Source organism: Amyelois transitella, chromosome 19 (assembly GCF_032362555.1).
Source record: "Amyelois transitella isolate CPQ chromosome 19, ilAmyTran1.1, whole genome shotgun sequence".
Classification (NCBI taxonomy): domain Eukaryota; kingdom Metazoa; phylum Arthropoda; class Insecta; order Lepidoptera; family Pyralidae; genus Amyelois; species Amyelois transitella.
The window spans coordinates 8612283-8629446 of record NC_083522.1 but is presented as its reverse complement, the minus strand read 5'-3'; the positions used below and the strand labels follow the sequence as shown (position 1 = coordinate 8629446).

At 35.1% G+C, this 17164-nt stretch overlaps 1 protein-coding gene across 1 annotated transcript; it reads left to right on the top strand.

The window, feature by feature from the left end:
* Positions 1-6653: 6653 nt before the first annotated feature.
* Positions 6654-15736, top strand: LOC106137922 (pupal cuticle protein 36-like). Its single transcript, XM_060949681.1, has 3 exons — positions 6654-6662; positions 7093-7714; positions 15402-15736. Exons 1-3 carry the CDS (start codon positions 6654-6656, stop codon positions 15734-15736), a joined length of 966 nt encoding a protein of 321 aa, XP_060805664.1.
* The last annotated feature ends 1428 nt before the right edge of the window (positions 15737-17164 follow it).

The window sequence follows — 17164 nt, the reverse complement described above, 5'->3', positions numbered from 1 at the left end:
TAGTGACAATTAGGCGATGGGCAGGTTGCTAGCCCATCGCCTAAAATAGAATCCCAAGTTTGTAAGCCTATCCCTTAGTCGCCTTTTACGACATCCATGGGAAAGAGATGGTTGGAGTGGTCCTATTCTTTTTTATTGGTGCTGTGAACCACAAGGCAAAAAAAAATATATAACTTAGAAAATAGTCACTGATATATGGCGAAGGTTAGGATTTGAACCTATGCCACTCCATGCACATTAGGTACTTATTTTTTTATCTTGCACTTTACAGATTCGACACCGACGCTTCAAACAATATTACAGAACTCCTCGTCCTGGTACAGAACTCCTCCTGGCTTTAGTCCCGGTTGCATCCTCACCTCTCTGGAGAGGAGCCTCGGGTACGCCTTTAATCCTGGATTGAGTGAGTCAGGTTTTTACACGAAGCGACTCCCATCCGACCATCGCAACCTTTGCAAGTAATCCTTACACGTATTGGATCCATGGTTACACATCCAGTTGTCTGAATGTGCAGGTTTCCTCACGATGTTCTTCCTTCACTGTAACACCATCGGTTAGTATTCAAACCAATGTACATAACTTTGAAAATAATCATTGGTACATGGCCGAGGTGGGATTTGAACCTGGGCCTTTCTTCGGTGGCGCCTTAGTGTTCCGACCACCGACACTCTTTTCCAAAAAACAATATTACAAAACTATTGTTACGTTAATTATTTAAGTCTCAGCAAGAGTTAAATATTCATAGGCTTTCCAAAATAATCATCAAATTGATTGATGTATATTGTAAAGTTAAGGTGCGTATAGCCGTTGGCAAAAATCCGCATTAGGATGGAGACGGTAACGAATTAAAAAAGATCATGTTCGCATAAGGTTAATCGGTCACACCTTAATTTTATTTCAATGTTATAATTATGTATTGATTGCGTTCATGTTCAGATGGGTTCACGCTAATAGATAGATGATATATTGACTTAGTGATGCTACTAATCAAAGTTAAATAAATCATTAAATATTTAGGTAATTAAAACAACAAATCATATCTATTAGGTACTATTAGAAGGTTTTTAAAATCTAAAAAGAAATGTATACGTTGAAGTGGTATTTATCTATAAGGTAACATACAGTCTTGAGTTCGATTCCCGTTCAGGTCATGATGGCAAAATTACTTTTTCTGATGGTCCTATATCTTGGACGTTTTTGTTTTAAGAAGGTTTTATATTACATACATATATACGTCTATATACCTTGCGGGCAAGACAGTGCCAACAGTCTTGAAGAGACCGATAAGCCCCGTTTAGCTGTTTGGCTTTATGGTAAAATCGAGTTCAAGTAGTGACAGATTGCTAGCTCATCGTCTTCAAGAAGAATCCCAATTTTATTAATGTTTCCCTTAGCCAACTTTTACGACATCCAAGAGAAGTGGTTCTATTCTAAAATGCTGGGAACCACACGGCATGCCGACGATAAACTTGAATCAAATAAACTAAATACTAAATGCTCTACAAATAGCAACCAGTGTTTATTTTAACCATAAAAAGATTTCAAAACAGCATTCTCACGAAGACATACATACATACATACATAAAATCACGCCTCTTTCCCGGAGGGGTAGGCAGAGACTACCTCTTTCCACTTGCCACGATCTCTGCATACTTCTTTCGCTTCGTCCACATTCATAACTCTCTTCATACAAGCTCGGCGGTTTCGGGTACTTTTGACCTGACCCTTTACCAGGACGTCCTTAATTTGATCAAGATACGTTCGTCTAGGTCTTCCCACTCCGACCTTTCCCTCCACACTCTCCTTGTATATCTGCTTAGTCAACCTGCTTTCATTCATCCTCTCCACATGACCGAACCATCTTAACATACCCTTTTCTATTCCTGTAACTACATCTTCTTTCACATCACAACATTCCCTTATCACGCTGTTCCTTATCCTGTCACTCAATTTCACACCCATCATACTCCTTAACGCTCTCATTTCCACTGCATTTATTCTGCTTTCATGCTTCTTTTGCCATACCCAACTTTCACTCCCATACATTAATGTCGGGACCAACACGCCCCTGTGCACAGCCAGTCGAGCCTTTTTGGATAGTTTCTGGCTGCTCATAAAGGCATGCAAAGCTCCATTCACCATGTTCCCCGCGTTCACTCTCCTTTCAATATCACTATCATACTTGCCATCTCTCACGAAGACTCAGTTATAAATTATATCGTGCAGTTAAACCAATAATATTTTAACGGTTAATATTTTAACTCCAATATTACCAGGATTACGTTTCTGGTTTAAAATGTTATTGTTTGCTTAGTAATTTCTTTTGCAATCGTTAATAATTTATAGTACTTACATGAAACCCGCACAAAACGTACCTTTATTTTATCTCGGACATGTTGAAACATGTTACAATGAAACGTTGACCGAAATAACATACCATCGAAACGTCCGAGGTAATAGAACTTATTTATTTAGCTATACTAATATTATAAAGCTGAAGAGTTTGTTTGTTTGTTTGAACGCGCTAATGGCAGGAACTACTGGTTCGAATTGAAAAATTATTATATTTTGTGTTGAATAGACCATTAATCGACGAAGGCTTTAGGCTATATAACATCACACTGCAACTATTAGGGGCGAAGAAATAATGGTAAATGTGAAAAAAAAAACAAACGGGGAAAATTATTCATCCTTGAGGGCTTCAATGATGCCCAAAATAACTATTCTACGTGGACGAAATTACGGGCACAGCTAGTACAATAATAAAATAAGTAATCTTTCTGTAAGAATGGAAGGATGAAACACTCCGCAGTCTTTCATCGCAAATGACAAAAAGTTACCTTTTGTAAATTAAAAAAATATCTTTTTTGAAAACAAGGGATCAAGTTCCCCAAAAAAAAAAAAAATTTTTTTTTATAATATATAATAATTTGGTCTTCAATTTAGGTTATTACAGTGTATAGACAGACAGACAGGTACGACGAAATTTTTATTGTTACAGTACCTATATTTCTTTTCAAAATTATTAGGGTAAGAAATTTCCCTTCGAAAATGCGTAGAACTCTCCTTCTTCCTCCTGACTTTAGTCCCGGTTGCATCCTCATCAGTCTAAGGAGGAACCCGGGGTGTGCCTTTGACCAAGGATCTTGGGTTAGATGAGTCAGGTTTTTACACGAAACGAACCCTATCTGACGTAATCTGTGTTAGATCATGGTTGCAGATCCATTAGCCTGAATGTGCAGGTGCTCACGATGTTTTCCCTCACCGTAAGATTCATCGGTTAGTATTCAAACTAATGTACATAACTATAATATAAATATATAATATATATTATATATATTTATATTATAGTGTAATAATATACATAACTTCGAAAATAGTCATTGGTATATGTATATTTACGACATCCATGGAGATAGATATGGTCCCACATTTTTTTAAATTAATATAAGAACACCCCTCTTTTCCGACTGTGGTTTTAATGTCATTTAGAGCAAGTTAAGAGCATAGGTTGCAATGTTACCTTATTAACTTGTATCTAAGTGATAAGACACATCAAACATTATTTTAACATGACGCTATAAAATCTAAATATCAGAGTGTAGTTAGTACCTTTATAATTATAAAGTTTTACGATGTGATCTTCGAGTGAAATAGTCACTTAATTGTTTATTATAAGGTTAGTATTCCAATAAATTATATAAGACATAAAAAGTTAGAAATTCTCTTTTGGCAAATAATTATGATGGAAATTAAGAATATTCGCATAGTCATTTCGTTCTTTTCATTTGAAAACAAACGAAGAGCGTCGCTGGTCGAATCGGTAAGTTGCCCGGTCAAAATGCGTGAAGCGCGTAAAAGGCAGAGGTTCGAATCCCGCCTCGGCCATGTACCAATGACTATTTTCGAAGTTATGTACACTAGTTTGAATACTAACCGATGGTCTTACGGCAAGGGAAAACATCATAAAGAAACCTGCACATCTGGCAACTGGATGTGTAACCATGGATTCAATACGGATTAGGTTGACCTGCAAAGGTTGCGGAGGTCAGATGGGAGTCGCTTCGTGTAAAACCTGCCTCACCCTATCCAGGATCTATGGTCAAAGGCATATCCCAGGTTCCTTTCCAGATTGGTGAGGATGCAACCGGGACTAATGCCAGGAGGAAGCAGTACTTATGTACATAACAGAAAGGTCGCATTCAGACTGGATAAACTTAAAATCAATGGAACGCTATATCCACTGGTCAAAACGAAGACGTTTAATCTATACTAATATTTTAAGCCGAAGAGTTTGTTTGTTTGAACGCGCTAATCTCAGAAACTACTGGTCCGAATTGAAAAATTATTTATGCGTCGAATAGACCATGTATCGAGGAAGGCTTTGAAAGAAATAATGGAAAATGTGAAAAACAAACGGGGGAAATTATTCATCCTTGAGGGCTTCAATGATGCCCATAATAACTATACCATGCGGACGAAGTCGCGGGAACAGCTAGTCGTATAGACTAGCTGTTCCCGTATAATATTATAAAGCTGAAGAGTTGGTTTGTTTGTTTGAACGCGCTAATCTCAGGAACTACTGGTTAGAATTGAGAAATATTTTTTGTGTTAAATAGGCCATTTATCTAGGAAGGCTTAAGGCTATATAACATCACGCTGCAACTATGAGGAGCAAAGAAATAATGGAGAATATAAAAAAAATCGGAGAAAATTATTCATCCTTGAGGACTTCAATGATGCCCAAAATAACTATACCACGCGGACGAAGTCGCGGGCACAGCTAGTACATATATAAGTTATAATACATAAATATTATATTTTCGCGTAAAATAAGTACAAATTGGACTTTAATAGCCGCTGGTATTGCAATTGTTTAATGACCATCATTGGAACCTTTTCATACATTTCAAAATAGTTCATTCGGAGTTAACATAACATGACTGAATGTAGACATCGATTCTTTGACTCGATATAAAATATAATTGAGAAAATCGTTTATTACGAGGAGTGTCCGAGAATTGGAATGATTTTAAGATTATAAATGCCGGCCGGGTTTGCTCGTGTAAAACCTTTTGTTTTATTTAGTAGTATTAATGTACTTTTATTTAATAAATTCGATATATAAATACATTAACAGATATGGGATAGTTTCATTATAAAAATGTCCATTTTTTTTATGAATGATTAAATTATATTGTAGAAATATGAGACTTTATGCAATGTTAAATATTGTTACCTAATATTCGTTTCCGATCAAGAAAAATTGGGAAAACTTAACTCAAGGTCAGTTATTTTATTCCAAATTTTTGTATTAACTTATAAAAAAATCAGAATATATAATTCTAATCAGAATATATAATAAATTGTGCCGTGTGGTTCCCGGCACCAATATAAAAAAAAAATAGGACCACTCCATCTCGTTCCCATGGATATCGTAAAAAGCGACTAAGGGATAGGCTTATAAACTTGGGATTCTTCTTTTAGGCGATGGGCTAGCAACCTGTCACTATTTGAATCTCAATTCTATCATCGAGCCAAAAAGCTGAACGTGGCCTGTCAGTCTTTTCAAGACTGTTGGCTCTGTCTAGCCAGCAAGGGATATAGACGTGACTATATTTAATAAAATTGATATAAAATTACATTAACCTATATGGGATAGTTTCAATATGAATATGTCCGTTTTGTTTCAATGAATAATTAAATTGTAATGCACAAATATGATACTTCAAGCAATGTTAGGTATTGTTGTTACCTTATATCCGTTTCCGATCAAGAAAAATTGGGAAAAATTAACTCAAGGTCAGTTATATTTTTCCCAAATTTGTAATATTAATAATTAATATTACAAATAATATTAATTTATAATTAATTTGTCGTATTAACTGATCAAAAAATCAGAATATATAAATTTCTGTTTCTCTCTGATCTTGACGCCTCTGATATTTCACCTTCCGCATCGGAACTTAGATTCTGCTTTGTCAATGTGTTTAAATGATTGTCAGAAAGTAAAAAAAATAATAATTATCATACCTAATATTTCTGGCGTAGGAGTCCCATAAAAATTTCAAAATAGTAGATAATCATCGTTATTTATCGTAAAAGGCGACTAAGGGATAGGCTTATAAACTTAGGATTCTTGTTTTAGGCGACATGCTAACAACCTGTCACTATTTGAATCTCAATTCTGCCATGAAGCCAAATAGCTGAGCGTGGCCTATCAGCCTTTTAAAACTGTTAGCTCTGTCTACTCCGCAAGGAATATAGACTTGATTGTATGTATCGTTATTTATGAAGTTTCTCGTAATATGAAAGGTTATTCGTAACGATGGTGATACAAAAAAAAATATGTATATATATCCGACATTTAAAGCTATCAATATATGGGACCCAAAATGGATGTAGTCGAAAAAAAAAAAAACCAAAACCGCATTACAAGGATCCAGAACCAATAATGGAGGCAAAAAAAAAAAAAAACACTTATGAAACCGACCTCTTAGAAAGACCCTATCGGTTGTATGACCGTGGTACATTTTCAGTACATTCTAAGGTAGACGGACAGACAGTATATATAATAGAGATGCGCCAGAGATGCATCACAGTACACCTCTTTGCTCAGTGGAAGTAACACACTACTTAAAAAATTATATAAAATGAAATTGGTGAGTGTGTTAGGGGTAATAAGTTTAATATTATTATAATGTAAATAGGAGATCGATTTTTGAATAATTTTTATTGATTATTATGGATTCGTTCATAATGTAATAGTTGAATTATCTACGTCATAGTTCGTTTACTTAGACGTAATTGAACTATTATTTAAAAATAATATAATAATTAATATTTATCTGTCTAAATAAATTTGATTTTTTTCTCGATTTATAACGCACTCACGCATGTCTAAATTGTTATATTTACTAACTTAATTATTTTTTTTATTTTGTCATATGCCAAATTTAATTTCAAAATAGTTCCATGACGTTCGAGTTTAATCGTACCTAATAAACAAAAAGATAAAAATGTACTTAAACTTTCTTCATAATATGTACATACATATTGACAATATAATCTTAATATTTTCCTCTATTCCAGTTTGTGGTAGCCGCTGTCCTCGGAGTCTGCTTGGCAGACCGTCTGGATAACAAATACCTCCCTCCCAGGGGAAACGATGGTGCCGGCTATAGCGGCGGCGGTTTCGGCGGCGCCCCGGGCGCCGGCAGCTTCGGGGGCGCCGGTGGCAGTTTCGGGGGCGGCAGAGGCTCAGGCTTCGGCCACGGAGGTGGATTCGGCGCTGGTGCTGGCTTTGGCCAAGGCCAGGCCGCTGGTTTCGGAAGCCAAGGAGGTTACCAAGCCACCCAATACTCTGGAAACGCTTACAACGCTGGCGTCCAGAGCAGCCGCCCCCAAGACGCTGGTGCCCAAATCTTGAGGTTGAACAGTGATGTCACTGCTGAAGGATTCTCTTACGACTTCGAGACTTCGAACGGAATCCGCGCTGATGCTTCAGGAGTGGCTACCAACGGAGTGCAATCCCAGGGCAGCTTCGGTTACAAGGGTGATGATGGACAAGACTACAGCATCACGTACACTGCCGACGAGAACGGATACCAGCCCCAGGGCGCTCATCTGCCCACCCCCCCTCCCATCCCGGAAGCCATCTTGAAATCTTTGGAACAGAACGCCCGTGATGAAGCAGCCGGCATCTCTGATGATGGTGAGTTTTTAAATTTTTGATACCACTCAATAGGGCTTTAAGTGGTCATAAGACAAAATTTTTAATATGAAAAAGAAGCCATAAGTAGAACAGGCTAAAAGGTTTTAGACAACTTGATAAATTTTTCTTCATTAGAATTTTTCAGTTTACCAAACCTATTCTTTGCATATCCCGGTCTCATCGTCTATGGGGTTTCTTATATATACATATAAAAATGTGAAATGATAAAAAAATAATTCAACATTTAATAACTGAAAAGCAAAATTAACTAAAAAAAATAAATAGGTTACAAATCGCAAACCATCACACTTTACGGATTCAATCATAAACGTTAATTATTTCTAATAACCCATAATTTGGTTGCAAAAACAAAAATCTACTAATTCGGTCTTATTTGCAAAAAAAAAATAATGATATAAAATTTGCCGAGTAATGTTTGGTACTAACGATTGGGTTAACTTAGCCGCGAGTTAACCTTGTCGAGATGGGTAGCAATCAGTTATCGTTAATGTGGCAATGATTTCAGAAAATTGTGGGATAATTGAAATTTTTTTTGCTCGTTCAATACGTCACCTTTAATACGATATTCGCGGATTCCGCTTTTCATTAGTACGTTGTTTGTTAAATTTATGAAACATAATTGTAATATTTTTTAAACAAAACAATAAAACACAACGGATTGCACTCCGACAGCAGAAAAGATTTATTTTCAAAATTGAATACAAAGCAAACATTATTGACGCTTTTAAAGCACATGTGTAGAAGAAGGGGCGGAACAAACTATTATACACTGCAGCATTTTCACCGGTCGTCAGTTTACAAATATCTCTTAAATCTAAACCGTGGTGGACCAATGCACATTGTAGACACAGTACCGACAGAAGTGAAAACGTGAATATTACACGAAACTGACAGCCATAGAGTATAGAATTTTTCACACACCACAAAAAAGTGCAACATGCCGCTAAAAAGGTTATCACTTCAAAAAAATCATTCAATCTAACTAATTAAAAAAAACTGTTACCAGAGAGCGTCCCAGTGCATTCCTTTATTCCTAGAAATCATGGTCACTATAGTACCGGCTATTAGCTGTCAGATATACTGAACTGCGAGTGATGTGAAAAGGAACGGTTGCATACAATCCCTTCGCGATTGACCAACTTCACTGATATCTATTACTTATAGGGCATAGGTTAGAAGTTTTAATCCCTATTATAAGCGTTGGTGGTCAAATCGGTAAGGTGCCCTGTTAAAATGCGTGATGCGCAGGTTCAAATCCCACGTACTAGGCCATGTACCAATGACTGTTTTCGAAGTTATATAGGTACATTAGTTTGAATACTAACCGATGCTCTTACGGTTAGGGAAAACATCGTGAGGACCAAAGCCCTAGAAGGAAGAAGACATACTTATAATCACGTCACATCCCTTACAAGGTAGACAGAGCCAAAAGTTTCGTAAAGATAAAAATGTTAAACACAAAAATATATATACATATTTGATGATAAAAAGCAAAATTAAAACCTTATTTAAAACATGAAAATGCATGACGAAATTCAAATTAGTTAAGTTCAATATAAAATATGTTTTACGATTTGTAAAACTGAACAAAGGCGCATAAATTCGCGTGACCATTACTTAGTTTTGTGAAGACAAATTATTGTAGCATTTATCTTGGAACATTGCAACAATTCATATTATTATTTAGACCATCTGAATTGTTACTTGAAACGCTGTATGTTTTGAAATAAGTAGTACCATACGTTTGCGAGTGATTCTGAATATTTAATTTCCTAAATATTTTACTCTTCGTCCTCTCCGGCACTATATTTATTTATTAACCGACTTCAAAAAAGGCGGACGTTCTTAATTCGGTAAAAAGTATTTTTTGAAAAGACAGTTTTTTTTTTCTGTACTACATTCAAATTAACGTGCCAAAGTATAGCTTCCTACCCCCAATCATCATTTCAATGATTTTTTTCATCGTCATAATTGATGACCAATTGATGATGATTCAAGAAACAGTCGCAATAAAATCCTATTAGAAATATAAATATCATTTAAAAGCATATCCTGTTGCTGATACTTGCAAAACCTCTTAGAATTGTAAAGTTATGGTCACACTTACTTAATGATTTTATTAACGATGGTCAAGCAAAGTTTAGTAATGTCGCAATTATCAGTGGCTGGGGCGCCTTTATGTTTATTTCTAGAGATTACAGTCAAATTAATATCATAACAGTAATGTTGTACTTACTCGTAGATACAACTTATTAGTTTGCAATTTTCTTTCTCTTTGAGTGTTCCCAGTCCAAAGCATGTTCTAAGTTTATGGGCCGGTTAGCATAAAAAAAACTAATTTAATTGTTCAGTAAATAAATTGAGTTTATATAAGATAAATTAACGATAATATAATTGTATCGGAAAATTAATTCTCCCCTTTTCAAATTTATTTAACCTTTCTTTTTCATTTCCAAGAGAAATAAAATGCATTTAAAAACGACAATCTAAAACAAATGCTGGATCTACGATTCCTTTAAAATTCTTAGGAAAAATTGAGTGGTCTTATATCTCAGCGAAATTAAAAATAAAATTGTCTTATTTCTCAACTAAAAACTCCTACGGCATATTTTAAAAAAACAGCCATCATTTTACATATCGGATTAAAAATTACTTCCAAACCTATATTGCTTAACACATGAAACTGTTTAGCGCAACGGGTGATTCCTGACTTACATCAGAAATCGTGAATGTAAGTCTGTTACACTGTAATAAGTGGACGAGTCCTTTTGTGCGTGGGTGTAAATCTGAATTCAATCCCGAAGTTAAGTACTGTGGGAAATTGAAATACCTAAATTGGTAGTTGTAATTTGGTTAATTGTGTTGCTTCGGTCAAGGATTCCGTTTGAAACAGATTAATTATTTAAAAAAATATATTAAAATACTATCATACAAATTTCTTTGTACGATAGTTTGTTTGTATGTTTGTAAACTCTTTATTGCACATAAAAATAAATATAACAAAATCAGAACAGTCATTGAATATAAAAGAATATGTACAATGGCGGACTTATCCCAATCGGGATTTCTTCCAGTCAACCAAAATAAAAAGGAAAGTCCATAGTCGAAGAGGCAGCGCAGATTAAAAGCGTTGAGGATAGTATTTTAATACCTTTTTTTTTACACCAATCGAAAATATCAACAAAAAAAATATCATCACCATAAATGTTTCACCATGATTCAAGTTTTTTGTTTTATGATTATACAATCTAGTTTAAAATATAAAATCATTTTCAGATCAAAGTCTGCTCGAACATACATATGTTAAACAAAGCCACAAGTTGCGAAAATTTAATATCAATTATTTTGATGTTTCCTCGCGTTATTTTGGGATTTCTTCATAGGCATGTCAAAAGTATAAACCTGAGAAGGTTTTACGTAGACTAATGAGCTCGTATTAAACCAAATTAGTATTTTGAGCGTCCCATCCTTGTTATTATCAAATTATAAGGTGCTTAACTTACACAAGCCATCGTGAATAGGCGTGGTCAGCCTTTGGCGAACTAACTTTCGCAAAAGGTCAGTCTGGCTACCTTTTAGGGTAATGGTTTAATTTTCTATGTAACTTGTAAGTATGTCTATTGCAAAATATTGTCGAATTTTCATAACATAGTTATCGGATATTTTTCTTCTGCTTTATTACCTTTTGCAAAGGTCAACCTTTTGAGACCTTTTGTTTATTTTTATGTGTAACTAGAATTACTACTGCAAAGTATTCGTTGATTTTGACATCTTTTCGTGTATTTTTCTTGTGCTTTATATACGTGCAGCATCATGTATAAGTCTATGATAGTTCAGTTTCTATATTCGCCAACGTATTATTATCTATCTAATGGCTTAAATCCATCAAAACGTCTTCACTCCTCAATTCCTCGTGGGAATCCTATGCAACACTTTCGCTTTCCAAAACTAAGGCTGTGTATACACTACGCAATGTACATTATGCAGATGATGCCTATATTACTGTGTCATTAATACTGATTGCCCTAGGATTGCTAGTTCCGACATCAAAGCAAACGTTTTATGAGTCATCCTTGCTTTAAGTGTAGATTAAGGTTTATTTCATAACGCTACTACAGTAAGAAGCTTTCTGAAATATTGTTTGTTTGTTTATTATATATTTATTGGATAGAAATTTACACAGAAACAAGAAATAGTATATAGTTATAAAAGAAATTGATCACTTGCAATGGCGGACTTATCCCATGAAGGGATCTCTTCCAGTTAATAGTTAAAATCGTTCTTATAGCCCTTTCTCCTTGCTATCAGGTAGACTCTTTAATGTTAAGTGAGTTTTCACACCTTTTTAAATGGTTTTAGGTTCGATGACCGGTTTGATGAATAAAATAAAACCTTTTTTCTATAATAATTACCCAGCGTCTTAGATCAGTTGAGAATGGGTTCTCGTCACATACTTATAAAAAAATTAACCATAATTGATTAAGTAGTTTTGGCATCAAACTCATTCATAGTAAGAAGTAGAAAGAAGTTAATAGATATATACGTTACATACATATGGTCACGTCTATATCCCTTGCGGGGACAGAGCAAACAGTCTTGAAAAGACTGAATGGCCACGTTCAGCTATTTGGCTTAATGAAAGAATTGAGATTCAAATAGTGACAGGTTGCTAACCTATCGCCTAAAAAAGAATCCCAAGTTTGTAAGCCTATCCCTTAATCGCCTTTCACGACATCAATGAGTAAGAGATGGAGTGGTCCTATTCTTTTTTGTATTAGTGCCGTGAACCACGCGGCAAGTTAATAGAATAAAGATTAATTCACACTAGTTGCAAAATTTCCGTTCTAATAAACTTATGTTAATTATGATCTAAAGGCTAATCTACACTCATCTCGTCCCACAGTGTGGTGTAACGTGGGAACACAGGGTTCTAAAACAAAGGACCCGAGTAAGATGTAATTTAAAAACGCTCTTTAGTAAACAGTGTGAAATTACTGAAGTTACTACTTAATTAATAATTAGAGCGAAATAAATCAATTCATAACAGTTCTCATGGTCTGTCGTTTTTGTGAGATGTTTTTTGTTAACTAGTCAATTAAAATTTACTATATAACAACTACAATATATATACATACATATGGTCATAAAAAAGAATCCCAAGTTTGTAAGCCTATCTCTTAGTCGCCTTTTACGACATCCATGGGAAAGAGATGGAGTGGTCCTATCCTTTTTTGTATTAGTGCCGGAAACCACACGGCGGCCTAACTACAATTGTTTGTGCAGTACCAAATTTCGCATTCACATAATTATGGTGCCGTATGGTCCCCGGCACAAATAAAAATAAGAATAGGACCACTCCATCTCGTTCCCATGGATGTCGTAAAAGGCGAAAAAGGGATAGGCTTATACACTTTTAGGCGATGTGCTAGCAACCTGCCACTATTTGAAACTCAATTCTATCATTAAGCCAAACAGCTGAACGTTTACTTTCAAGACTGTTGGCTCTATCTACCCCGCAAGAGATATAGACGTGACTACATGTATGTATAAGATACAATCGGAAGACTAATCCCTGTCAAAGTGTTTTCATAAATCCCTCATCCATAAAGTAAGATCAATTTCATTTTAATTTTGTTACTAACTGAAAGTGGCGTTTTAGTCTATTGCCTCTGTCTATCCCGTGAGGGATATACTCTCATTACATATATGTAATTGATATAAAAAGTATTGTTACATAAACATTATTTCTTGCAAATTCCTAATCACCTTTGACTTTAGTGATGATCGATTAAATTGTCATAACATTATAATGTTTGTGATTGAAATACCGTTTCTCATTGCGTAGGTACCAACTTACATAATAGTTTAAAACAATAAAGTAACAGATCATAACCTAACAAGTATTGTGCAATGATAAATGCACTGAACACCCCAGGCTTCCATTAGTAACTTTTGAAATGATTATTTTACTTTTTTTTAAGATCATACCTACGATAATAATTATAAATGATCTATAACAATTCAATAATTAAGCCAAACGGCTGAACGTGGCCTATCTGTCTTTTCAAGACTGTTGGCCCTGTCTACCCCGTAAGGGATATAGTCGTGGTTATATGTATGTATGTGTGTTAAGCAGAATACATATATCACTATTTGGATTTCTATTCAATCACTAAGCCGTATATCTGAAGGTTGACTTCCAGTCTCAAGACTGTTGGCTCTGTCTACCCAGCAAGAGATATGGGCATTTACAAATTACACAGATTGAGTTAGCACCGATGTAAGTTCGAGACTTGTGTTACGAGATACTAACTCAACGAGATACTAATTTTATTAAGATAAGTTCGTTTTGGTATTACCCTACCAGATAATACGAATGTACTTGGAAAGATAAGTCATCAGTAACCTTCTAATATGTAATAGGTATGTACTTATCAGCAGCAAAAAAAGTATTTTAAATTGCAAAACAAACCACGATTGATCCCACGAACTTTAAACACTATAATTAACTTTAAAAAAAACACGGTAACAATAACAATTGTAACAACTAGAGTGAATGCTATATAACATCTTCATAAAGTTCTCGCGGTCATAACCTTGGAGCTTTCGGTTCTCAATGCTTGTGTGGCCACGAAATAAGAATCTACATTTATGAACATAATATAATAATTTGTTTTTATCCAAACAAAACTTTCATACAATCTAGTATTTTATTTTTTTGATAAAATTAAAAGTTACTCGAATGATGCTGATGTTTTAACATTACGGAGACAATCAATATTGCTTAAAATTTTAACTAAATTTCTTAAAAGAATAAATCAAAATAATATAATAATAGGTATCACTGATAATGCACATGTTTTAATTGTAATTCAAGCAAACAATAGTAATATGAAAATTCTCTTGAATGCTTATATAAAAAGTAGGAGAATGAACATTTAAACTCAAAATAATGTTGACGAAAAATTTAAAAATATTTTTAACAAATCATAAAACCAATAAAACGCCTGAAAATCTCGCTGATTTCATAGCCCAATGATCAAAAGCGATCACACAATAGCTACATACGCGATCTGATATAATCAAACTGATATTACTAAACGTTCCGTATTGAAAATAGCTGGGGCGGCCCCGGATTCAACAATGAAAAGGTCGCATGAGATAGTTGTTATGTGTCATCACCTTCGATAGTACTGTAAGATCGATAACATTGTTCATTATATTGTTATCTGCCGTATTTTATTTCTAAGTTTTTTTTAATTAGAAACGTTTTGTTTTTTTTTTTTTTGGATTTTATAATTACTGTGACATTCATCATTGTCCTGATTTTAAACTCGGTTGGGTATATCCTTTATGGAGAGGATCCTGAAGTCCATCGATGACCACTTCATGAATTAGGTCAGACTTTTACATTGAGTGACTACCGACCGTTTTCGATCAATATAAACAGTCGTACAATATTCTTATTTTCTCTTGATTTATGTGATTTCAACATCACTTTTTTATTTTTCTTCCTACTATTGATAATTATACATACCTATCTTTATTTACATTATCATCAATATCTCTATATCAACCATGAACATCAATAGACTCTTCATTAATTCTTCTTACATCATTCAGCCCTAAATTCCTGTTAGTTAATCAAAATATATCTTCATTTCAGGTTCTTACAAGGGTGAAGGCGCCGGCGCCGGCGGATACGGTTCTGCCTCTAACAGTGCATCTGGCTACGCCCGGGGCTCCGCTGGTGGCTTCGGAGGCGCTTCAGCTGGGTTTGGAGGCGCGAAGGCCGGTTTTGGTGGAGCCCAGGGTGGTTTCGGAGGTACCCAGGGTGGTTTTGGTGGAGCTCAAGGCGGCTTCGGGGCCGCTTCGTCAGGCTTCGGCGCTAAGGCTTCTGGCTTCGGTGGAGCAGCATCCCGCCAATACTTAGCACCCAATGCCGGTCCTAGACCTTCAGGGTCAGGGAACTTCAACGCTCAATCAGGATACAAATATTAAGGCGTGATTCTAAGGAGGGATTTTAGAAGTTAAAATTGTTGATTATCAAATCAATTTGTACTTAGTTAATTGAAGTCACTTGTAATTGATTTGGTGGTTTGTGTTCAATGTTCTTTATTTTATAGTTGTTTATATTAATCGCCAATATAAGAACATGATCAGAGTTAGCCATATGTGTTACTTATAAAATTATCTTTATTATTTTCATTTTTTTAACTCTTCGCCCTCCTTTATCATTTCTTGAATGTGATACTTACGATACCGTGCCGACGTTTTGATTATTGATAGCCACTGTTGTTATTCATTGTTTATTTTTTAATATATATAATTTAAACTACGATCTTCACTTGCTCTGTCTCTTAACAATTTTGATCTCAAACTCGCTCTTCGTTATACTTCTGTAAAACTTTCATTTTATCATCATAGTCATAAGTTTAATACTCAGCAATGCAAATGGACAGTAATAGAGTAAGAAGAAAATGTATAAAAAAATATATATTTTGTACAATGCCTTAGATATAAGTTTTGTAAATATGAAACTACAGGAATATATGATGTGAAGCAATACTTTGACATTTATTTATCATCCTTGTGCTAAAAGAGAAGCTAAATAAGTATTTTTAATATACATACGTATAATCACGTCTATATCCTATGCGGGGTAGACAGAGCCAACGGTCTCGAAAAGACTGATGGGCCACGTTCAGCTGTTTGGCTTAATGATAGAATTGAGATTCAACTAGTGACAGGTTGCTAACCCATCGCCAAATAGAAGAATCCCGAGTTTAAAAGCCTTCCTAAGTCGCCATTTACAAAATCCATGGTAATGAGATGGAGTGGCCCCTTTTTTCTTATTGATGCCGGGAACCACACGGCATTTTGGTATACTGCTATTCCAAACCTAACCCCACCGCATATAAATCAAACTTACAGTTATCTTGACTGTCAATCAGTATTGCCATTATGCCTTAGACAATATCTAGACAGACTCGACTGGTCTAGATCCATAATTAACATCAAGTTAAACTTGGAAAGGCCAATGAATCTTCTTCAACGGTCGGAGCAACAAATGTTAATTAAATAACCCAATGCCTACCTATACTGCATAATGGAAATGGAATTTATCATTATCAACAAAGAATTGATTATGTTTGTACATACATACATATGATCACGTCTATATCCCTAGCGGGGTAGAATTGAGATTCAAATATTGGCAGGTTGCTAGCCCATCGCCTAAAAGAGGAATCCCAAGTTTATAAGCCTATCCCTTAGTCACCTTTTACGACATCCGTGGGAAAGAGATGGAGTGGTCCTATTCGTTTTTGTATTGGTGCCGGGAACCACACGGCACCAATTAATCATTCCTGGTTAACGTACAGTGCCTTTCTCACATAATTTAACCTATTATTTCATCGCATTATCCTT

What these genes read in the sequence shown, in the direction of transcription:
- LOC106137922 (XM_060949681.1), top strand. An exon ending in AGCCGGCATCTCTGATGATG is followed by an intron (nt 7,715 to 15,401) that starts GTGAGTTTTTAA and finishes TCTTCATTTCAG; the next exon opens with GTTCTTACAAGGGTGAAGGC.